This window comes from Tauraco erythrolophus, chromosome 4 (assembly GCF_009769465.1).
Source record: "Tauraco erythrolophus isolate bTauEry1 chromosome 4, bTauEry1.pri, whole genome shotgun sequence".
Taxonomy (NCBI): Eukaryota; Metazoa; Chordata; class Aves; order Musophagiformes; family Musophagidae; genus Tauraco; species Tauraco erythrolophus.
In genome coordinates, this window is record NC_141468.1 from 50,525,464 (window position 1) to 50,550,667 (window position 25,204).

General features: G+C 45.2%; 1 protein-coding gene across 1 annotated transcript in view; it reads left to right on the forward strand.

The window, feature by feature from the left end:
* RLIG1 (RNA 5'-phosphate and 3'-OH ligase 1) overlaps positions 1–25,204 on the forward strand; it is a 31,321-nt gene that overhangs the window by 2,185 nt on the left and 3,932 nt on the right. The window contains 2 exon segments of the mRNA XM_086610906.1: positions 23,952–24,069; positions 24,700–24,795. Of these exon segments, the coding sequence (XP_086467032.1) occupies positions 23,952–24,069; positions 24,700–24,795 (214 nt within the window).

Genomic DNA, 25,204 nt, shown 5'->3' on the forward strand with positions numbered 1-25,204 from the left:
AGGTGGGGAGGAAAGGAGAAGACTGTGGTTTGTTGCATCAGTGGATTTCTTGCCTTTACTTGAAATTGTGAGGAAACTTTGTTTTAAACTAGGCGAGATTCTACAAATAGATGCTTAGATTCATATACAGTAGTTAATGTCTGAACGTAAGTAGTGTCTCTGGATATAAAATTTCTCTAGTGGCAAATGAGAATTCTTCTCTTGCCTTTTCTGTTGTTGATTTCAATATGGAGTATGATTACCTCAGTTAGGTGCTGGGTTTATCCCCCTGGCAACTGCAGGACAACCGTATGCTGGAGGTTGGAGGACCTCTGCTATGAAGACAGGCTGAGAGAGTTGGGGCTGTTCAGCCTGGAGAAGAGAAGACTCCAGGTTGATCTTCTAGCAGCCTTCAGTAGCTAAGGGGACCTACAGGAAAGCTGGAGAGGGGCTTTTTCCAAGGGCATGTCATGATAGGACAAGGGGTAAAGGCTTTAAACTGAAAGATGGCAGATTTCGATTGGATCTAAGGAAGAAATTTTTCACTCAAAGGGTGGTGAGGCACTGGAACAGATTGCCTAGGGAAGCTGTGGATGCCCCGAGCCTGTTCAAGGCCAGGTTGGATGAGGCTTTGGGCAAGCTGGTGTAGTGGAGGGTGTCCCTGCCCATGGCAGCGGGGTTGGAACTTGATGATCTTGGAGGTCTCTTCCAACCCAAACCATTCTAGGAGTCTATGATTTTTTATATGAGCAAGGCTGGATCAAAAACGCTCAGGACTTATTTTCAAGTACTGTTAGTTTCAAGCCGTGGGGGAATCTGTCATGCGGTGAGTATGTGAACACACAGAACTGCAATCTTTAGGGCCTCACTGCATGAAATGTTGAGGATCCTCATTTTCCTATGATTCCTCTTTGAGGTCCTAATGACAGACAAGCAAACAGAAGAGGACTAAGTTATAAAACAGGGGATGCATCTGTCATCTGGGAAGCACTGGCATTTTTTTATTACTTCTGTGGATCTTGGTGCCTTTGAAGCTGTGAAAGGAAATCTTACATATTCAAGTATCCCTCTTGCCAGTCTTCCTCTCAGTCTTTACCCAGTCTTTTATACTTTACTATACAACATGTGGAAAAGCGTATTGTGGTTAATAAAGAGTTTTGTTGAGAAGTGAGTTCAGTTCTCAGCACAGCTCTGCTGCCCTGCTAAAATGGCAAAATCTCAAGATCAGAGTCGGAGCGATCCCGCAGACATCCGAGCAACAGCTAAAACCTCTCGGAATCTGCCCTTCACACCAAAGTAGCTCCTTGCTAGAATGCATTCCTGTTGCTGTTTCCATTAAAAGTCCTCTGAAACGGCTGCGTAAAACAAACAGAATTTATTCAAATTAGAAATTATGCCTTAAAACATAGTCTATAAAAATCACTTCAACTGTCAAAGTTTTGTACCAGATTAAATTTAGTGAATATAGGGAATATTGAATCAGGTTGGAAAGGTTGTGTTGTATTTCCTGTGTATAGGTTTTGGAATTTGCAATTGTAGCATCCTTGGATTTCCCAGCTGACAGATTTCTATTTCAAGTCTACGTATCGTTCTTCTTTTCCATTCACTGCCGTGTCTTCTTGGCTCTGTTTTCAAAAGAGACATACAGAAAGAACGTTTAGTTCACGATCTATTAGAGTAAACGATGTGCTCTTTCAGAAAGATTTAGAATGAAACTTCCAGGGCGAGACACAAGACAGAGGTTCTAATCTCTGCTTTCAATACAGCTGTGAAACGCATTAACGATCCTTAGGGCGTCTCGTGACTGTTGTGTAGCCGGAGTCCTTTTATGAAGCTGGACCTCAGCTGGTCTTGTTCGGCTGCTGCCGGTGCTCCGCGAGCGGTCCGACAGAGGGACAGGGAGATCACAGTGCTGTAGTCCCTGCTGGGCTGTGCCCAGTGCTACAAGCCAAAACCCGCTTCCTGTAGCTCCTCACTTTGAAGGCAGGTGCATCTTTTGCTTTCCTATCAGTAGTACTGTGAGTAATTGGAAATCACATGCTCGTTACACGGCCAAAAGTACATGTCTGCAAACAAAACTATTCACGGCTCTTTCGGACTACTCGGCATTGCTTAGAATCCTGTGGGTTTGGGCAGGGGAAGTTTTAAGAGCACTTTTACATTTTCTCGGTGGGGAGAGACATGCGCTCTTTCTAAAAAGGCTGAATTGTGAAAATTTCTGTCAAACGGTTACCTGAATGGTTGTTTTTGACTTAAAGACCGTTTTGCGTGTGGTTTCTTTTCCTCCAAGTCGGTGCGTTGTAAGATCCTGAAGTACATTTGTCTATAGAAAAAACACATACATGGTTTCTCAGTTTCAGCTACGGTTTCAGGACAGACTCTCTCACTCTGATAGGTGAGCAAAATGTGACATTTGCTGAAATATCAACGAAGGCATCGGATGAATCGTAGATGATCCCTGAAATCGAAGCGAGTATGAAATACAGACTTTCCCTCTAGTACTTTCAAGATCATTTGGAATGTTGCAGCGTTTCTGTCAGGCATGCAGGCTCTTGCAAATGAGGCCATTCTGCCAGGGGCATCCTTGACTTAACAAAAGTCAGTGTTCCCTGTTGGAAATCTTCCCTAAGGCATCGATTGCTTTTCAATTAAAAGAATCCGTAATCCAGTCACCTGTTTTATCTCTGTGGTGACAGCACTAGATGCAAGGCAATAGGATGGGTTTGTGCTAGACAATTGATTTTGCATCTGAGTGTGCTGCCTAAGACTAAGCATTTGGTGTCAAACGTGTTTCAAACTCATTAGTATGAGAACTCTGCTTTCCGTTCGGTCTGGCTGAATTCCATGAACTCAAATCGTGAATTCCACTAAATTTTCCAGTTTACACACAACGTGTAAGTCTTACCGCAGTTTTCTGTTTGCGTACAAAATCTCCTGTTTGTGTCAAGCTGATTCTTTTCTTTGGAGCATTTGCCACCATGTGGCTCCGGTACGGCTGAAAAGAAAGGTCGTGAAAATGGTGATGGTCCGTTCTTATGACAAAAGTGCTGACCACCTTTATTTTGAAATGCTCTATCCCTTTTTAACTTGGAAATTTGAGAAGACATATTCCTCATGTTAGGAAGGTTCTGTCTGGAATCTCTATGCCAATCTGTCCAACCTTTAATCAAGCAAACATTGGAAGCAAAAAGAAGAAACCTGCAACTATCTTCCCTGAGATGAAGCAGTGATGTTGGGATTCATTTCACACCGAACCTTACTCATGTGAAAGTAGGGGTTACTCTGTGTGAAGGAGGTTCCTTTTATTGGAAATTCAGGCAGGGAGGCACCTCAGGAATGAGATTCAACCTGGCTTAAGAAAGATGAGTGAAACTGGCGAGAGGAAATTAGTCCATTTAGGACTATTTAACTTATTTACCCCTACGTTTCTTGATCAAGTGACAGATGAGAAAACACCATGATTAAGAGTAGCTGTGGAAACGGAAAGTAGAAAAGGCAAAAAAGTTTGCAATAATGAAAATAATCATAGATCCATCATAATCAAACTCCAGTGAAAAGCCAGTTGTGTGAAAATACCCTGCAAAGCAAGGGCAATTCCTTCATCCCCTGCTGGGAGGGAAGAAGTTGAACGAGAAAGTTTCTTTGGGAGGAAACAGAAATTGTACTGCAGAACTATTTCTACTTCTACTGCTATCTATAGTTAGAGTAAGAGGAGAAATTAAAGGTGGACTCTTGTGAGGTTTACTAGATATTTCTGCAGATAAATGACATAAAAGGTCTGTAACTAGTGGGGGTCAGTATATTCGTGCACTACATCGCGTCACTGCGTTCCTTCCTCTTTGCTGGGCAGAGAAACGAATTCCTGCTGGGAAGGCGGCTACGTTCTTGTGCTGAACGTTCTGTCTGCCGAACTGTAAAGCTCCCTAAAGCTTTACAGTTCTGGGTGTGGATCCTGCTGCCATGTGTTTGTGAAGGTGCTGCTGGATCGAATTTACTCTTGCCATATTTAGGCCTAAATAACTGAATGTTTACCTGCAGGGACAAAATGGAAAGCCGTGCAACGCAGACAGGCATATTCGAGTCATTTTTAGAATCCTGTTAAGCAGGAACTCACCTGTAGTTCCGTTGAGGTTTGGCTCTTGTTTGACAGAGGGTGTCCGATAGACTACATATGCTGATCTTCGCGGTTCTGGAGGGTTGAAATTAGTCTTCCTTCCCGTTCTTTCATCTTGACCTTGACCTCTTGTTTGTAACTTGGCTTTCCTTTGGGTTTATAATTTGAATTCCTAAAAGCGAAAAAACAAGCTTAGAACGCTGTTGTGCTCTTACTCCAAAATCAACATAGTACGGGACTGGAGGCTGGAAGACAAGACTGAAAACTTGTTCTTTCTGCATAGTCCATTCCAGATACGGATTGCCCATGTTGATGCTAAGAATAGAAGATTGCCTGGTTGGTACTAAGGCATGTAACTGTTTAGTAAATAAAATGAATAAGCCAACTGTTTTCCTCAAAATAGCTTTGAGAAAATACCTACACTCAAAACTTCAGTGTAATCCTGGCTATGGAAAAGCATTAAACAAAGCAAGGGCATCCTTTCTTCCTCTGCTGGGAGGAAAAAAAGGTTGAACAATAATGATTTCTTGAGAGGAAACTGAATTCTACTGCCAAACCACTTCTACTGCTATTGCTATCGATAGTTAGAGTAAAACGATAAGTTAAAGGGGAACATTCCGAGGTTTGTTAAATATTTCCACAGAAAGAATGACATAAAGCTGCTGTAAGTAGTGGGGATCGGTATAGTTGAGCACATCAATGCATCACTGCATTTGTTTCTCTTTGTGGGGCAGAGGAATGACTCCTGCTAGGAAGGTGGCTCTGTCAGTGTTCAGGAATATTCTGACTGCTTTCTGTCTGTGGATCCTGCTGCAATCTACTGGTGAAAATGCTGCTGGATCAAATCTACTCTTGCCCATGTTTAGGCCTAAATTACTGAGTGTTCACCTGCAGGGACAAAACGGAAAGCAGTGCAAGGCAGACAGGCGTATTTGAGTCATTTTTAGAATCCTGTGTAAGCAGGAACCCACCTGTAGTTCCGTTGAAGTTTGGCTCCTGTTTGACAGTGGGTGTCCGGTAGACTACATATGCTGATCTTCGCAGTTCTGGAGGGTTGAAATTAGTTTTCCTGCCTGTTTCTCTCACATAATGAATAGAAGAGGCAGTTCCATCATCCATCCTTTGGCCTCTTTGTTGGTAACTTGGTTTTACTTTGGGGTTTGAAGTGTGACTTCCTGAAGACGAAAAACAAACCACAAAGTTGTACTGTTACTTAAAACTTTGACCTGCTGCAGGAGATTGGGGGATATACACCAGATTAAAAAAGTTTCTTCTGGATAGACCTATGAAAATCTGTTCAGTTATTTTAATTTTCCAGAAGATGTTCAGCAATGAGATGCCAACTTTCAAGTCTATTACCTCCGTTCTCAAAGGATCTGCGATCTGTTCTGGAAGACTCTCTGTTGGTCCTCTCCTTCCTGAACCTTTTCCTTCTCTTTTTGTGTTATTCTGGTTTATTTGAGTTGTATTCCATCACCTGGAAAGGCAACAGGAAGAATGTGTTGGCTGCTTGTGCGTAAGCCCAGTGAATGGCACGGCTGTTCCCTTCCTCCCACCTGTGTGAGACAGGGATTGGTTTAGTGCCATTTGCTTTCGCCTCTGGGATTTTCTTCTTCCTTCTCTTTGTTAGTTATGTGGATCCTGTCTGGCATTAATGATGTATAGCTCCGATGCTCTCTCAGAAAATACCACGATACACAGGATGAAGACGACTATGGCTCCAAAGTAAAGAACCAGCTACAAATTACCCGCTCGTTCTTTAGCTTCTCACTTTTAGTGAATGATATGAGGAAATAAGAGGAAGTACCTAGGTGGTGCTAAATCCTGTCGTAGTTTGATGAATAAAAATGAATAAGCCAACTGTTTTCTCCAGATACCTTTGCCGGTTACAGTATTAGGTGAATTTCTTGGCTCTTCAGAAATCCATTTCTTTTCCTTTACTTCTTTACAGCGATGGTTCTTTGCCGGCTCCATGTGGTTCGTTTCTGAGGGATTAAGAGAACGCATAGTTTACTTTGAGAAAGCACGCAACATTTTCTTCTGCAAAAACGCTGCGGGTGTTTTGGAAAGCCAGCTCCCGCTTCGTGCACAGGTCTTCTTGGGTGAAACGTGGTTTACATGGTAATTACTCTTTCAGTGTCGTTCCCTGAAAGGAAACGGAAAGTGCTGTGTTTCCTCTAGCAGAGGAACTCTTGAAAGCAAACTCAGGTTATGGGTTAGTTTAAAGCCAAAATCTCTCCCTTTTTTCTTTTTACTCCAAAACAGCAAAGTAATAATCAGGTGACGATTCAGCTCCAGTAACCCAATGGATACATTTTCTACGCTACCGAATGGATTCTAGAATTCCTCTGGGAAAAGGATGAAGCCTATCCCTCGAGGTACTTAGGTGTAGGTGTTTTAATTGCTGGATGTGACTAGATGTTAAGTACACTTGATGGAGTGTTAACGCTCCTTCCTTGGCCGTGTTTTACTGGTTGTGTTAAGGCCCGAGTTCTGTGAGACGCACCTACAGTCAAATCTGTTTTACTTGATGGAAAGCGCACGGCGTGTCACGTGGTCAAACATGCGGGCGTGAAAGATTTTGGTAACTCAGGGACTGATCCTGCTCACATTGAACCTAACAGGATGCAAACCGGCTAAAAGAAGCACAACTGGACCATAACGTACAGCAACTGTTGTTGTCTTGCAGTGAAGGAAATGACACTGCTAATGGGAAATGGCACTCCAGATTGGTTTATGCAAAATAGAGAGGTCCACCGCGCTTGCAGAGGAACAGAAATGATCTCATCTGAAAATTAGGAAACAGATCATAATGAAGTACCTTTCCCAGTGGAGCAGTCTGATGCAATTGTTTTTCTTTCCCGAGGCAGGGCCGCGCTTCTTTTCTCTTCAACAAATGTGTTTCCTCTGTGCCACAGAACAATCGGCTCCTATAGGAAAGGAGTCTCACAGTTATCTCTGCTCAGGAGCATCCTGAGAAATGTGAACAATGCAAAGAGTCTCTTATAATTACGCGACGTTTTTAAACGGAAATGAAAACAAAAGTGCGAATCGATTGTTATCAGCATAGAGGCTGCTTCCTTTTTTTTAGTATAATCCGAAAACATGCAGAATCATAAACAGTGGTTTGAGCACTGAGGCAAGAGCCTCTAGAACATAAAGATGAATATGAAATGGTGAAGCTTAATGTGTGCGTATTCAGTTATTTTATTTATGCTCTATGGCACATGCTGTCTTTTATTGTCAGTAGATTAAAAAAGTGGAGACACGTAGCAATGTGTAGCAATGAGAAACCAATGCTCAAGCTATTACCTCCATTTTCAAAATGATCTGCAATCTGTACTGGGATACTCTGTGTTGGTCCTCTCCTTCCTGAACCCTCTCCTTCTCTTTTGTAGGAAGTGTATTCTCAACACCTGGAAAGGCAACAGAAAGGATGTTTAGCCGCTTGTCGGTAAGCCAGTGTGTGAGTCTCTGTATATGCATCTATGGGGGAAAAATGAATGAAATATTTTAATGCTCTTTGCACATGCTGTCTTTTATTGTCAGTAGATTAAAAAAGAGGAGAGGAGGGGCATCCTATGTAATGGTTTCTCCCTGTAACAGCAATTTTGAAAATGGCAACCATTGCCCAAGAAGATGCTAATACTTGCCTTTCTGCAAGCCTTGCTGCTGACTTCCAAAGGTACCAGCTCCTTTGGCTGAGGTGGAGACAGAGGTTTGTTGATTGGAGTTCAGGAGGATGCTGAATCCTGTAATACTCCCCTAAACATAGCCCCGGAGGGAAAAAAAATCCCAAGTTTACTTATAGTGGCAGCATTGCTGTTTAGGAAGGAGTGACTGAATTCATATTACCAGATTTGTAGCATATTTCCTTTATTGCTCTTTCCTCTCTAGATCTTCAGCCGTCATAGGCACCCAGTTAGAAAACACAGCTGGAGGAAATATTTTTCAAAGATTACAAGGTATGTATATAAAGGCCTTCAACAATTCTTAAGAGTCAATGCCATCATGAATTTCATTTTGGTCACAGGTGGGTTTTTTCTGACTGCAACCTCTGACTCTGCATGGAAAAACAATTCCTTAATTCTAGGTGTTTCCAAGTGCAATGGAAGTAACTCTCCTGTAATGTCTCTTGGCAGAGCCAGTGAAGCGAGTGCTCCTTCTCTGTCTCAGCTAAGGCTACTGAGATGAGCAAAGCCCTGCTGTTTATGTTGTTTAAGTTAAAGCGCCGTACTCGGACTGCAGCCGAGAGAGGCAGCACTAACAGCTGCCCTGCATGCCAACCGGAAGGGCAGGGGGCAAGTGAAAAGCAGCTTGGGGCTACTTGAGAGCTGGCACAGCAATTTGCGGGGTGCACGCATGCGAGTAGGTCGTTCTCCGCTTCGACTCTCTGGGAATGTGGGATTCATTCCTTCCCTGGGAATCTCTAATCTCTGGTGAGATAGAGTCAACGGTTAACTGCGTTTCTAAAATCTCTCTGTCTGTATATAATAACATGTACACGTACACATTCCTTGAACTAGTGAAGAGTGTTGTGTGGATTCTCTTCGTGAGATTAAGAATAACTTTCTGTAACAAAAGGAGACTGCCTATAGGGTTTAGGAAATGCCTTGAACAACTTAACTGAAGTTAGTCCTGCAACTCTCTTTGTGAACAAACCTGTGACTTCACCTTCGGTGAGGAGTGCGTACAGCCCCTGTGCAACAGTTTGTTTCCTAGCAAGAAAGGTACCTCCTCAACCTGAAATTTCGTGCCCTAATTTTGAGACATTTGAAGAGTATTTGATGGCCATCTGGACCATGGATCACATTTTAGACTCTATTAATTGAAAACGAGGGAAAATGCTGCCTCGCTCAAATCTGGTGACTACCAGTTTTGTAGGTTTGAAGATTAGCTGGAAACTTTCAAAAACTTGTCACGACCCTTCCCTAAGAATGGCATGGTCATTACAATCAACTGGTGGTGAAGTACATTGCAAGAGTCGAAAATGCCCACTCTGCTTCCTTGTAAAAGAAAGAAAAAACATATTTACAATTCTCTTCCTGTCCGTCGTCCTCCTCATCCTCTTCATCATTGATGTTTATAATCACGGGTGGGTGAATGGGTGTCACAATATTCTCTGGATTTTGGATTGGTGGTTCGATGTGCTCTTCGCTGCACAATCTGTTGTTTGGACATCCTGTGGCAATGGGGCATCTGCAGAAAAGAACCTGACATTTAGTTTACCAGGAAGGATCTAGATTGTCAAATCCATCTTCAGACCAGCAGATACAGTTTTGAAATCGTTGTCGTATTGAAGGAATCGTTAAATGGAGAGATTGTGCCTTTTGGGCAAATCTTCTGCAGAGGTTGGCAGAAGAGCATCTTCTTTCTGCAGAACGTGTGGAAAAAAAAGGGTACTGGCTCCTCGGAACAGACAGATGAGGCACTGCTGAGTAAAGCCTTTTGGAAAGAGGAACATTTTGGTCATTCTACGATTCTACGTAAAAAAGGCTGGCTGTCTCTTCCAGCTGGTGGATTTGAGTCCGTAAGCTGCTTTTTTGCAATCCCTTTTAAGGCATTGACAGCACAGGGAAACGTGATTAGTTAATACGTGGGCTGAAGTGAGTACCTAAGGTTAGGACCCCACCTGGGAAAATATTTTAAGCAGGCTGGATAATAGGCAGGCCCGTATCACTCCCCACGGCATCCGCTGTGAGGAATTTAGCAGTGTTAAGCACAGGACTACCCATTTTTAGCTTGTAGACTTTTTTCCCTATCAAAACGTTCTGAATCTCAACTCTCTTTACTGTACAAAATGTAGATTTTGAGAAAGAATAGGAAGTTCATGAGAATCCTTTGCACTTAATTAGAAGAAAATCATGCAAGATGTTCTTTCCTTCACAATGTGTATCTGCCCCTGATGTTTGCAGCAAAACTGTTTCAGTACTGGGGCGGCATTTTCTGAGAGCCGGGAGATGAACTGACTGAAAGAAAAGTGATGAAAAACAGTGAGTCTGTTTGCATCGTTGAAGCTGACCACTTTGCAACTAGAGAGAGAATCAGGATTCTGTGCATCCTGTTAAAAATATTGCAATTGGATATGTTTCCCAGTTTAGAAGCAGTAAGAAAAACATGGGCATTTTCTTCTCTTCCAGTTGTTACTGGCAGGACGTTTTTGAGGGTTTACTTACCCTAACGAACAAATTGCTAAGAAAATTTTTACTCACTGTTACTGGGAGGGAGGAATAGTCCATTTATGGTCCGAGGCTTGCTATGTTTGTAGGCACAAGTAATCTTCACACAACCTGATGGTCGCATTTCCCAGAAACAAGGAATGTTGCTGTATTTCTGCTGCAGGAGAAAACAGTTTTCAGCTATTGTAAAGGGAACCAAAAAAAGGACTAAATGGATGTGTACGTGCTACGCTCCTGCAAACGTACGAGTAAGATTCTGGGGGACTCAGCTCTGGTAGTTTAGAACATTTGAAGTTATCTTTCAAGTTGTCTTAAGCTCAGTGGAGCTTTCATGATGCGAAGCTGTTCCCAGGTGGGAATAGGAGTAAAGCAGTCTGCCTACTGTCCTGCAGACTTGTCACAATGTGCTGGGAAGACAAAATGTCTAGGAGTCACTTGGTTGTGCCTTGGGTGAGTTTCCTTGCCTGCAGGATGGGCTGATCAGGTCATTCTCAAAGGAAACGTGCTGTGCGAGTGCAAATCTTACACTCGCTCACTCCTGCTGTTAAAGGACAGGGGTCTATAGAGGAATAAGAAAGAAAACCCAGGAATATTCCCAACAAAAACTGAAAACCTAAAAGTTTGGGATTCGATGGTCGGAGACCACTCTCATTACACTGCTCGCACCATCTCGCAGCTCTGTTTAGAGATGACAAAGAAAAGCCTAAGAGGAAAAAAGGAATCCCTGCGTGGAGTTATTTAATTATCGCTGCTTTACTCATACATAATCTCACACTGCTGCTGTCCCGCTGCCGGTCAGCGTGCCGCCAGCTAAACAGTCTGCACAATATTGCAGAGAGAGCACTTGCACAAGAAGTCACTTGTGTTAGTCCTACTTCAAATTAGTTTTCTGTATCTCTGCCTTAATAGAGGTCACAGATTTGAGCATCATCCTCAAGCACACAATAAACTCATCGTTCCAAAGAGGCAAGAGGTCAGGACCATAATCCTGAAGAAACCAACTCAGGTCGATATCCTGGATATGAACTACGTCCCAGCTGAGAGCTGCAAATGCCAGGTTGCTGATCGTTTCTTAACGAGTTTCTGTCTGATTTTTTGAAGGAATGCAAAGGCACACTTGAAAATATTGGACAATTTGGAGGTCATTTTCACCCAGTTCCAGACATGAACAGCTGGATCTCGGAGCAGCATCTCTAAAACGTGCCACTGTTGGACTGTAGTCAGTGCAACTGGGCCATGCCCTGAGACGCGCTGGTGTCTGGAGCCAGAGCCCACCTCTGAGACGTGAACGCCGAAATCCCCGAGGCTAGAAGGGGTGCGATATCAAAGAGCCCTACGCCCAGCCCTGGAGTTGTACCAGATGGAACAGAAATAGTTCATTGAAGGGGGAAACCCATTTTGAAGGACTTTGTTTTAAATAACTGGTTTTGCAGAAATGCAGGTAGTCACTATAAGCAGCAACGCTAAACATGGTTTATTTATTCAGAATCAATATAAAGTTGTTCAATAAGAAAGGTGAGCGATGAGTGATCTTTAGATGCCATTTTTAACTTCCGTGTTCCTTGAGTATCTGAGCCCAGTTGACAGGACAAGTTGTCCATAGTTTAGGTGATCATTAGCTCTTTTCACTACTTGTGAAAATCCCGCGTTTGATCTACAGAAGGGGCCACGGCCCAGTGTGACCTATATCAACAACTATCTTTACATAATAGACCTCCCTTTCAACAGGGGTATATGGAGAAAATCAAGGCTCCCAGAGAGGTTGTGGAGTCTCCTTCTCTGGAGATGTTCAAAACCTGCCTGGACGCGTTCTTTTGTGATCTGATCTGATCTAGGTGGTCCTGCTCCAGCAGGGGGATTGGACTAGGTGATCCTTTGAGGTCCCTTCCAATCCCTAACATTCTGTGATGGATACAAACCCCTCTCAAATCTACTGCATTTACCTGTGCGTAGGGGGAACAAGAATGGAAGTAGCGTCCGTTCCCGCTGCTGCCATTTTCGCCTTCTGTGCCTCTCTTCTGCTCTCTGGATGCTGGCAGAACATACATGAAACCGTTACAGCTATCAACGTTCAGGCACATGGTAATCTTATCCTGAAAGCGGTAGTTTTCTTTCGAAATCTGCGCCTTCAGAAACCTAGCTGTGCTGGTTTCTTGAAAGAAAGGTCCAACTTACGCTCAACCGAAGGAGGTGCTCCCTTCCGCAGCCTCGTTGCACCGACAAAGGCGGTTGCTAGCCAGTATAGAATGTTAGGCTTCCCAAGATTCCAACGGCTCCTCCAGCCGGTTGCATGAGCACCATGGCGCCTTGTGACCTGTCCAGCTTAACATCTTCCTTTATGTCCAGTGCTTCAGAGTAACGTAGGGAAAATCGGACCTTTTCAGAGAGTCTCCCATGCGGGTGTTCCTTTAACGTGAAAAGGAGCAAACCCATTTGGCGGGGCTGAAATAACACCCAACTTCTTGCTGTACGAACTGTGGTCTTGGAAACAAGTCTTTGATACCGCCACGAGCAACCTGATTGTTGACTATTTTTAACGAAAATCCTTGAGTCCAAAGTTTTTCCTACTGCACCCCTTTCTTTGGATGGAGAAACTTGCTGCTTCCCGTTCGTACGCTGTTAGCTGCTCCCTGCTGCCATTGTTGGGGTTAATTGCTTGTTCTTGCTTCCGTGATATCCCCTGCCACAGCTCGAGCAGAAAGAACAGCGTACACTCGTGTCCCTAATTAACACCCCTGTTCTCATTCAGGTGTAGGCTGCCTGGGAGCACAAAATATCTTTGGGGTGGAGATGAAGTTTACATCCTGGACTGGGTCAGGGCTCAGGGGGAGTCGCTGGTCGGAGGATAGTGGCGGCGCACAGTGTTCAGCCGGATGTCGTGTTGCTTTTTCTAAGCGTAGGGAACAGTCATGGCGAGGGGTGAGGCTGCTCCAACATGACCGCACTGGGAGCTCCGTCAAGCCATCCTGCTGTCCCCATCTGTGAGCCTTGTGGGGAAAAGTGAGCTTGTCTCTTTTTTTTTTGGCTTTGTGTTTTGTTTTGTTTTTTTTTTTCTTCTGTTCAAAGGAATATCAGGCTTCTGACAGAATTTGTTTGAGGCTGTAGGACGTGGAATAGTTTCCATGGGGAAAGTAATGGAGCCCAGTCAAAGTATGATGGAGCCCTGCTTTCCTGGAGATGCTGAACACCTGCCTGCTGGTGGGAAGTACTGAAGGAATTCCTTGTTTTGCTTTGTTTGTGTGCGTGACGTTTGCTTTATCTGTTAAACTGTCTTTACCTCAGCCCACGAGGTTTCACGCTTTTGCTCTTGCAGTTCTCTCCCCCATCACACCGAGACGGAGCGAGTGAGCGGCTGCGTGGTGCTTAGTTGCCACTTGGTCTTAGGCTGAGACACTCTCTAGGCTGTTCTTGCTTCATACAGAAGAAGCTGAGAAGGGATAAGATCTGGAGCTGACATACACTTTTTTGTTGTTGTTTTTCAGAGTGCAGGCAAGGATAACGCAGGGGCTTAAGACTGGTAGGGAAGAAAAAGGGTGGTGGTGGTGCTGTTGACTTTCAGCTCCGAACTGCAAGCTCGGAGCAGCTAGGCATGATGGATTTCTGTTGCCATCGTCATACAGAAAGGCACATCTCAAAATTTTCTACCGTTGGACTGGAACCCTTCTAGTGTACGTGCGTTAGGTATAGTGGAAGGCAGAGTCATCTCCAAATACTAATACAGAATGGAAAAGAGGGCGAGAGTTTGCAAACAGATTGCCTTTCTCCTATTGTCTTAGGGCGTTTTCCAAAGGGTCACATCTTGAAGAAACCGTGGTGCAATTCCATAGTATCATAGTGATCAGCAATATCATGTGTAATACTGGCCTTGCAGAGGCCAGCTATAAGGAGCACAAGGGAGAAGAAGGCAGTGACATTAAACCCGGGGGAACGTGTCATGCAGTGAGTATGTGAACACACAGAACTGCAATCTTTGGGGCCTCACTGCATGAAATGTTGAATAGTCTCAGTTTCTTTTGATTGTTCTTTGGGGCCCTAAAGACAGAGACAAACAGACAGAAGGGGATTAAGTTATAAAACAGGGGATGCATCTGTCATCTGGGAAACACTGGCGTGTTTTTGTTACTTTCGTGGATCTTGGTGGCTTTGAAGCTGTGAAAGGAAATCTTACATAAAAGTATCCCTCTTGCCAGTCTTTACCCAGTCTTTTATACTTTACTATACAACATGTGGAAAAGCGTATTGTGGTTAATAAAGAGTTTTGTTGAGAAGTGAGTTCAGTTCTCAGCACAGCTCTGCTGCCCTGCTAAAATGGCAAAATCTCAAGATCAGAGTCGGAGCGATCCCGCAGACATCCGAGCAACAGCTAAAGCCTCTCGGAATCTGCCCTTCACACCAAAACAGCTGCTTTCCAGAATGCATTCCTGTTGCTGTTTCCATTAAAAGTCCTCTGAAACGGCTGCGTAAAACAAACAGAATTTATTCATATATTAGAAATTATGCTTTTAAAACATAGTCTGTAAAAATCACTTCAACTGTCAAAGTTTTGTACCAGATTCAACTTAGTGAATATAGGGAAGACCTTTATATGGGACTGTACAGAGCATACTTGTTAAATTTTTATTCGGGTTTCAAAGCTTGAGTTGTGCTTCCAGCATCTTGTTTTTGGAATTTGCAATTGTAGCATCCTTGGATTTCCTAGTTGATAATTTCCTATTTCAATTTAGATATTTCTTGTCAGTTGAAGTACTTGCTTCATCTCCTTCTCATCTCTGCGTATCGTTCTCCTTTTCCATTCACTGCCGTGTCTTCTTGGCTCTGTTTTCAAAAGAGACTTACAGAGCGTTTAGTGCACGATCTATTAGAGTAAAACGATGTGCTCTTTCAGAAAGATTTAGAATGAAACTTCCAGGGCGAGACACAAGACAGAGGTTCTAATCTCTGCTTTCAATACAGCTGTGAAACGCATTAACGATCCTTAGGGCGTCTCATGACTGTTGTGTAGCCGGAGTCCTTTTATGAAGCTGGACCTCAGCTGGTCTTGTTCGGCTGCTGCCGGTGCTCCGCGAGCGGTCCGACAGAGGGACAGGGAGATCACAGTGCTGTAGTCCCTGCTGGGCTGTGCCCAGTGCTACAAGCCAAAACCCGCTTCCTGTAGCTCCTCACTTTGAAGGCAGGTGCATCTTTTGCTTTCCTATCAGTAACTGTGAGTAATTGGGAATCACATGCTCGTTACACGGCCAAAAGTACATGTCTGCAACAAAACTACTCACGGCTCTTTCGGACTACTCGGCATTGCTTAGAATCCTGCGGGTTTGGGCAGGGGAAGTTTTAAGAGCACTTTTACATTTTCTCGGTGGGGAGAGACATGCGCTCTTTCTAAAAAGGCTGAATTGTGAAAATTTTTGTCAAATGGTTACCTGAATGGTTGTTTTTGACTTAAAGACCGTTTTTGCGTGTGGGTTTCTTTTCCTCCAAGTCGGTGCGTTGTAAGATCCTGAAGTACATTTGTCTATAGAAAAAACACATACATGGTTTCTCAGTTTCAGCTACGGTTTAAGGACAGACTCTCTCACTCTGATAGGTGAGCAAAATGTGACATTTGCTGAAATGTCAACGAAGGCATCGGATGAATCGTAGATGATCCCTGAAATCGAAGAGAGTATGAAATACAGACTTTCCCTCTAGTACTTTCAAGATCATTTGGAATGTTGCAGCGTTTCTGTCAGGCATGCAGGCTCTTGCAAATGAGGCCATTCTGCCAGGGGCATCCTTGACTTAACAAAAGTCAGTGTTCCCTGTTGGAAATCTTCCCTAAGGCATCAATTGTTTTTCGATCAAACGAATCCATAATCCTTACTCATCTGAAAGTCGGGGTTACGCTGTGTGAAGGAGGTTCTTTTTATTGGACGTTCAGGCAGGGAGGCACCTGAAGATGGAGATTCAACCTGACTTAAGAGAGATGAGTGAGACTGGCTTTGGAAATTTAGGACTATTTAACTTATTTACCCCTACATTTCTCCATAAAGTGACAGATGAAAAAACACAATGTTGCAGAGTGACTGTGGAAACAGAAAGTAGAAAGACAAATAAAAGCCAAACTATGTACTAGATTGTGTGAAGCCCACTCTTTAAACAGCACGCAAAATTTTCTTAGCAGTCTTACAAGACTCATAATCCCACTAGTAGGGTTCTTGCCAGATTTGTGACATAGCACATACTATGAAGAGGACAGCAGAGTATTCCAAAAATGGAAAAAAGATGAAGGAAACTATTTTGTTGCCTGGACGGCAAGAAGAATGAATTCAGTCCTCTTTCTGACATAAATAACGTGAAGAATAATGATATAAATCACAAGTATTTCTACTACATTGAAAGTGATAACAGAAGCTTGAATAAGAAGGAAGCCTTGTTTATTCAAGATGCAAAGTAATTTGCAATAGTGAAAATAGTCATAGATCCATCATAATCAAAACTCTAGTGAAAACCCAGTTGTGTAAAGCTGCAAAGCAAGTTTCTTTAGGAGGAAACAGAAATTCTACTGGAAAACTCTTTTTACTTCTGCTATCAATAGTTAGAATAAGAGGAGACGGTAAAAGTGGACTGTTCTGAGGTTTATTAACTATTTCCACAGAATGAATGACATAAAAGATGCTTTAACGAGTGGGGGTCAGTATATTCGTGCCTATCAGCACATCACTGCATTCATTCCTCGTTGTGGGGCAGAGAAACGAATTCCTGCTAGGAAAGCATCTGCATTCTTTTGGATAAATGTTCTGTCTGCCTAATTGTAAAGCTTCCTAAAGCTTTACATTTCTGTCTATGGATCCTGCTGCAATGTACTACCTGACCCTTCTCCTTCTCTTTTTGTAGGAATTGTATTCTCAACACCTGGAAAGAATTCCCAGGGAGCTACAGGCCAGTCAGTCTCACCTCTGTGCCCGGCAAGATCGTGGAGCAGATCCTCCTGACGACTATGCTAAGGCACATAGAAAATAAGGAGGTGATTGGTGACAGCCAACATGGCTTCACTAAGGGCAAATCCTGCCCGACTAATTTGGTGGCCTTCTATGCTGAGGTTACAGCATTGATGGAAAGGGGAAGAGCAACTGACATCATCTGGACTTATCCAAAGCATTTGATACTGTCCCACACGACATCCTTGTCTCTAAACTGGAGAGACATGTTTTTTATGGATGGATCACTTGGTGAATAAGGAACTGGCTGGATGGTCGCACTCAAAGAGTTGTGGTCAGCGGTTCAATGTCCGAGCGGAGGCCAGTGACGAGTGGTGTTCCTCAGGGGTCAGTACATGGGCCAGTGCTATTTAACATCTTTGTTGGTGACATGGACAGTGGGATTGAGTGCACTCTCAGAAAGTTTGCTGATGACACCAAGCTGTGTGGTGTTGGACATGCTGGAGGGAAGGGATGCCATCCAGAGGGACCTTGACAGGCTGGAGAGGTGGGCCTGTGAGAACATCATGAAGTTCAACAAAGCCAAGTACAAGGTCCTGCACGTGGGTTGTGGCAATCCCAAGCACAAGTACAGGCTGGGTGGAGAATGGATTGAGAGCAGCCCTGAGGAAAAGGACTTGGGAGTTCTGGTGGATGAGAAGCTCAACATGAGCCGGCAATGTGCGCTGGCAGCCCAGAAAGCCAACCGTATCCTGGGCTGCATCAAAAGAAGCGTGGCCAGCAGGTCAAGGGAGGTGATTCTGCCCCTCTACTCTGCTTCTTGTGACACCCCACCTGGAATACTGCGTTCAGCTCTGGAGTCCCCAACACAAGAAGGACATGGAGCTGCTGGAGCGGATCCAGAGGAGGGCCACGAAGATGATCCGAGGTCTGCAGCACCTCTGCTATGAAGACAGGCTGAGAGAGTCGGAGCTGTTCAGCCTGGAGAAGAGAAGGCTCCGGGGTGATCTTATTGCAGCCTTGCAGTACCTAAAGGGAGCCTGCAGGAAAGCTGCAGAGGGATGTTTTACAAGGGCATGTAGTGATAGGACAAGGGGCAATGGCTTTAAACTGAAAGAGGGAGATTTAGATTGGATCTAAGGAAGAAATTTTTCACTCTGAGGGTGGTGAGGTACTGGAACAGGTTGCCCAGAGAAGTTGCAGATGCCCCATCCCTGGAAGTGTTGAAGACCAGGCTGGATGAGGCTTTGGGCAACCTGGTGTAGTGGAGGGTGTCCCTGCCCATGGCAGGGGGTTGGAACTAGATGATCTTTGAGGTCCCTTGCAACCCAAAGCATTCTATGGTTCTATTCCAAAGGCAACAGAAAGGATGTTTTAGCCGCTTGTCAGCAAAATATACAGAGCAAAATATACAGAGTGTGACACTCTGTATATGCATCTATGGCGGAAAAATGAATGAAGTATTTTAATGCTTTTTGCAACATGCTGGCTTTTATTGTCAGTAGATTAAAAAGAGGAGAGGGGCGTCCTATGTAATAGTTTCTCCCTGTAACAGTAATTTTGATAGTGGCAAACATTGTCCAAGAAGATGACAAGTATTTGCCTTTCTGCAAGCCTCGCTCGGTGGCTTCCAAGGGTAACAGCTCCTTTTCCTGAGGAGAAGACACAGGTTTTGTTTCCTCTTCAAGATCTGCAGCAGCCGTAGGCACCCAGTTAGAATCATCTGGAGGAAATATTTTTCAGAGATTACAAGGTTTGTATATAAAGGCCTTAAACAATGCTAAGAAGCAAATGTTTGTTGATTTGAAATGATTGAAAAACTGCTTCAGTACTCATTTTCAAAATAATCCTTCCTTTCCAGCTCAAAGGAAGTCTTCTGAGTAAACATGTCACCAGGGAGTGCTTGTCACAAAACCTCTGCCCAAGGTGACTCTCCTGTAATGTCTCTTGGCAGAGCTGGTGAAGCGAGTGCTCCTTCTCTGTCTCAGCTAAGGCTACTGAGATGAGCAAAGCCCTGCTCTTTATGTTGTTTAAGTTAAAGCGCCGTACTCAGGCTGCAGCCGAGTGAGGCAGCACTAACAGGCCGCCCTGCGTGCCAAGCTGAAGGGCAGGGGGAATATTTTGAAGAGTATGAGAAGCTAGAAAATGCTGTCTCACTCAAATGTGGTGATGACCAGTTCTCATAGTTTGAAGATTAGCTGGTAACTTTCAGAAAGTTGTCAACAACTCTTCTCTACGAATGGCATGGTTATTACAGTCAATCGGTTGTGAAGTACATGGCAAGAGTCAAAAATGCCCACTATGCCTCCTTCTAAAAGAAAGAAAAAAAAACGTTTACAGTTCTCTTCCTCTTCATCATCCTCTTCATCCTCTTCGTCGTTGAGGTTTATAATGGCTGGAGGGTGAATTGGTATCGTAATGTTCTCTGGATTTCAGAGTGATTTTTGCTGTTGTGCTCGATGCAGAATCCGTTCTTTGACAGCCTGTTGCAATGGGGCATCTGCAGAAAAGAACCTGACATCTAGTTTACTGGGAAGGATCTAGATTGTCAAATCCAGCTTCAGACCAGCAGGTATAGTTTTGAAATCGTTGTCGTATTGAAGGAATCATTAAATAGAGAGAATCAGAACAGATGTTCTTTCCTTAGCAATGTATATCTCCCCTGATGTTTGCAGCAAAACTGTTACAGTACTGGGGCGGCATTTTCTGAGAGCCAGGAAATGCAACTGACTGAAAGAAAAATGATGAAAAACAGTAGAGTCTGTTTGCATTGTTCAAGCTGAGCACTTTGCAACTAGAGAGAGAATCAGGATTCTGTGCATCTTATTAAAAATACTGCAGTTGGGTATGTTTCCCAGTTTAGAAGCAGTAAGAGGAAACATGGGCATTTTCTTCTCTTCCAGTTGTTGTTGCTGGAGTAATGTTTTTGTGGGTTTACTTTCTCTAACAAAGAAAATATTTTTACTCATTGTTACTGGGAGGTAGAAAAAGTCCATTTATAGTGTGGTTTGCCATGTTTGAAGCACAGGTGATCCTCACACAGCCTGAGGGTCGTGTTTCCCAGAAACAGGGAATGTTGCTGTATTTCTGCTGCAGAAAACAGTTTTCAGCTATTGTAAAGGGAACCAAAAAAGGATTAAACGGATGTGTACGCAGTAGGCTCCTGCAATCGTATGACTAAGAGGACCACGCTGTGATATTTTAGAACATTTGAAGTTATCTTTCAAGTTGTCTTAAGCTCAGTGGAGCTTTCATGATGCGAAGCTGTTCCAAGGTGGGAATAGGAGTAAAGCAGTCTGCTTACTGTCCTGCAGACTTGTCACAATGTGCTGGGAGGACAAAATGTCTAGGAGTCACTTGGTTGTGCCTTCTCTATCAGGGATAGAGAGCGACTGGCGAAGATAACCGCATAGCTGCTGTCAAGGAAGATGGATCGCGACTGCTGCCTCCGCAATGATGGTGAAATCGTGTCCTGAAGCTGAGCTTTGCTCATTGTAACACCATTCTTATACCAAAAACACCACCATCTCCACAGCTACCCGCCTCCGGGCTGCGACCACCCCTCACTGAGCATGCGCTCTGGAATTCTTCTAGCCTGTACCTTTCAACCAAAGCGAGGAGAGTTTACACCAATCCTGACAGAGGTACGTATGGCCAGAGTCGCTGAAGCTCCACCTGAAAGGAAACAACAGTATAAAAACGGCTAAAGAGAAGGGAGTGTTGTTGGGCAAAGACCTGCATCGGAACGTGTGGGATCAGTTGACGGGCTGGACCTCTCTTCTGGCCCCCACGGGGACGGCTGTTGGGTAAGAGCTCTGCGTTAGGCGCCCTTGGTTACTAACATGTCGTGAGCTGTTAGAACTGGTCCGTGATCATTCCAGTTTGTGCGTTGTTGCAAGTCTGTTTTCGCAGTCGGTACCTGTGAGCGGCTGTCGCTGAACCTGTATCCTGTCACGAGCATATGGAATAAAGTTTGTCATCTATAAACATGAGATTCCGGTAACTTCAGCAATTGGTACAGGGGAGATAAGGGATTTGTCCCAGTGTCGCTGCCCGTGAGGGTCCCTGAACGGATCAGACGATCCCCCTGCGACATAGCGGGCTGCCCAGAGGGTTTGTCCCGGTGACGCTGTCAGCGTGCGCCTGACAGACCGGCCAAATTGTAAAGGGTTCGAGGTGACCCCCCTTCCCCTAAATGGGGTGTGACAGGCGGGTCGGGTACGCGGGTCTCGTCTTTCCTGGGAAACTGGTAGACTGGTCAGCTCCGGAGGTCGCCCCGCGGGGCAGAGCCCGGGTGAGACCGGGAGGCGGCTGTCCTGAGGGAGGCGAACTCGGCCCCAGAGAGGTGCCCGCACCGCACACGGCGGGAGCCGCCGCTGTGCGAAGCGGAGCTGCCGCGGGGCGGCGGAGAGCGGCGGAGCCGGCGCCTCGCTGAGCGCTGCCGGGGAGCGGCGCCCGGCCCAGCCCGCCCCGGAGAGTCGCGGCGCTGCGGGCGGCTCCGGACTGCATTTCCCGTCGCGCCCCGCGGGCGCGGGGCTGGCGCAGGCGCAGTTGGGGCTGGGCGCGGGGCGGGCGGCGGCGGGGGCGATGAGGCGGCGGTGCGCGGTGCAGCGGAAGGTGCCGTGTCTGTTCGTGACCGAGGTGAAGGAGGAGCCGTCGGCCAAGCGGGAGGCCAGGTGGCGGGCGACACGGGGCCGGCGGGCGGGAGGGAGGGAGGCAGGCGGGGGGGCGCGGGCGGGCGATGGGGGCGGGGGGGGGGGGGAGGGGGGGGGGCCGTCGGGGGGAGTGCGCCAGGGCGGCCGGGGCGACACGGGGCGGGCGGGGGGGGGGGGGGGGAGGCAGGGGGGGCCGCAGTCCCCGCGGCGGTACCGGGGCCGGGCGGAGCCGCTGGGCCGCGGTCAGCGGCGCCGCACGGCGGGGCAGAGCTTGGGACACCGGGCAGCAGCACCGACCGCCGGCGTGAGACCCGCCCGGCCCGGCCCGGCTGCGCGGCGGGAGCAGCCGAGCGGTCGGGTTGGGCCGCAGCTCTTGAGCGAAAGGCCGGTGGAGGTGTCGGTAGGGCCGGGTCGGTCGTTTGGGTGCCGTTTCAGCTCTGTCCCACTCTTTTCGTGCCAGGGGCATCCAGGTGTTCAGCCGCATGTCGTGTTGCTTTTTCTGAGCGTAGGGAACAGTCATGGCAAGGGGTGAGGCCGCTTCAGCATGACCGCACTGGGAGCTCGTGTCCAGCCATCCTGCCGTGTCCCCTGTGAGCCTTGTGGGGAAAAGTGAACTTGTCTCTCTTTTTTTTTTTTTTTCCCTTTTTTTTTTTTGTATTCAAAGGCTCTGACAGAAGAATTCGTTTGAGGCTGTAGAATGTGGAATAGTTACCAAGGGGGAAGTAATGGAGCCCAGTCAAAGTAATTTCTTCCCGAGATGTAAAAGGCAGTGTCGGGACAGATTGGGGTGGCATTCTGCCGTTTAGCTGTAGACCTGCAGCTACTGCTGTGTGTTGGCTGCGTATTGAACTTGAATCCATCTGGGTGACTTTCTCCGGTTAGTGTTTGACTTGGGACAGAAGATCTGAAATGATTTCCAAACTGTCAGTAACTCGGTTGTTCAGCTCTTGGTACCAACACCATCTCGGTGATGGTCATCTAAGGGCACCTCCCTACATTGCTGTTCTCTTCCTTCATATAGAAAACACTGACAGGGGATTAGATCTGGAACTGGCGTATTGTTTTTGTTTGTTTTTCAGAGTGCAGGCAAGGATAATGCAGGGGATTACGACTGGTAGAGGAGAAGAGGGCTGGTGGTGGGAAAACCACCAGGACTGCTTTCTCAGTACCCTGAAAATTTTCTTTTCCATGTAATCTTCCTAAAAATCTTCATTTTATTCCCCATAAGCTGTATGTTATGGTTACAGATCTGCTGACTAAGTATCAGCCACGTAATGTAACGAAAGCGTGTAGAAGGTTCTCATTTTATGAATTCTGAATTGTGTTTTGCGACTTTTGCAAGAGAAGGACTTGCGTTGTGTTTTGCTTGCAGAAAGAGACAGTGACCAGCTTGCAAGTCAGAGTGGACTGGGGAGAGAGGAGGGAGGGGCGTTGGTTACAGAGGAAAGTGTGTGAATGCACAGACAACTGATGACGTGTTTGCAGTGAAACTGTTGCAGAAGTGCTAGCTCTGGAAGCCTTCCTAGAAATTTGGACTAGTTGTGGCTGGATATTCGTTTCAGACCCCCGAATCACTGATTTCTTTGCTCTTTTTTAAGCGGAGAGTGTGTAGTTGGCAGCACTGCTACTGAGTGTTTAACACTGGGATGCTTTTTCCCCTTTGCTTTCCAGTGGTCTGTGTGATGCACTAACGTGGTGCTGTTGACTTTCAGCTCCGAACTGCAAGCTCGGAGCAGCTAGGCATGATGGATTTCTGTTGCCGTCGTCATACAGAAAGGCACATGTCTAAATTTTCTACCGTTGGACTGGAGCCCTTCTAGTGTACATGCGCTAGGTACAGTGGAAGGCAGAGTCATCTCCAAATACTAATACAGAATGGGAAAAAGGGCGGGAGTTTGCAAACAGATTGCCTTTCTCCTGTTGTCTTAGAGCATTTTCCAGAGTGTCACATCTTGAAGAAACCACAGTGTATTTCGGCAGTATTAGTGATCTGCAATATAATGTGTAATACTGGCCTTGCAGAGGCCGGCTTTGAGGAGCACGCATCCATGGGAGAACTAGGCAGTAATGTAGCCATGATGAAGGTTTAAAATACCTGTCTTCTTTTCAGCCATTTAAAGTTTTGGCAACTGAAACTATAACTGGAAAGGCGTTAGAGGCAGATGTATACAATGCAATTCCTACTGAAAAGGTCGACGGAACCTGCTGTTATGTAACTACCTATAAAGGTAATAAGGATGATCCATATGCAGACTTCTCATTCTGCCTGGAAGCCATGTTTACTTAGCTTTCACATTTATTGTATGATTTATTGGATTAGAGCTGTTGTGAATTCAGCTCTCATTATACATCTTGATCGCGAAGTAATAGTTACTGTAAGCATAGGAGGTGTTATAAAGTTGTTACGGATTTTACTTTCTAAAATGCATGACATATGGTTTAAGCAAACATGCCAGTCAAGGATCTAGTGCAGTTATAAAATTTCCTATTAGTAAATCTTTCTGGGATATATATATATTTTAAAAAACACTTAATAAATAGTATTTAATTTTCTTGGGAAGGAATGAAAGAAGTATGGAAGTGACTAGGAAAGGGGAAGGCTTTGCTTTATTGCCATTTATCTGAACAAATAACTTTTAGTTCTTGCCTTTATCTGAAATTGTAAGGAAGCTTTGTATTACAAATGGATTTTTAGATTCATATACAGTAGTTAATTTATGAATGCAAATCGTGTCTCTGGATATAAAATGTCTCTAGTGGCAAATGAGAATTCTTGCCTTTTCTGTCGTTGATTTCAGTACTTTGCAGGGTATGGTTACCTCAGTAAAGTGATGGTTTTATCTCTCTGGAAACTCTAGGGCAACCCTATCTATGGGCCAGGCTGGATCGAAAACCCAACAAACAAGCTGAAAAAAGGTTTAAACGATTCTTGTATTCATTGGAAGATTGCAAAGGTTAGTGACGATTTCTTTCCTTCTTTTTGGCAATGTACGGTATCCAGTTGGAATAACACCTCTAGTCTAACACAGGAAATGCCGATGATCCTGCTTCAAGTTTTTAATGTCACTCTTAACTTGATGTTTAGAGAGCTTTAAACTAGAATTGATGGGGAAGGAGATACCAGCAAGATTGCAGTGTGTAAGCCAAGGGTTGGCATGGCATCACCAGAGGATGGCAATGCTCCTGGGAACATTTGCACTGCTTCTGGGAGCACAGAAGGCTCAGGAGCATATCCGAAATGCTTGTACACCAGTGCACGCAGTGTGAGAAACAAACAGGATGAACTGGAAGCCTTGGTCCATTCCCAGAGCTACAATAGCATTTGTATTAGTGAGACTTGGTGGAATGAGTCCCAGGATTGTA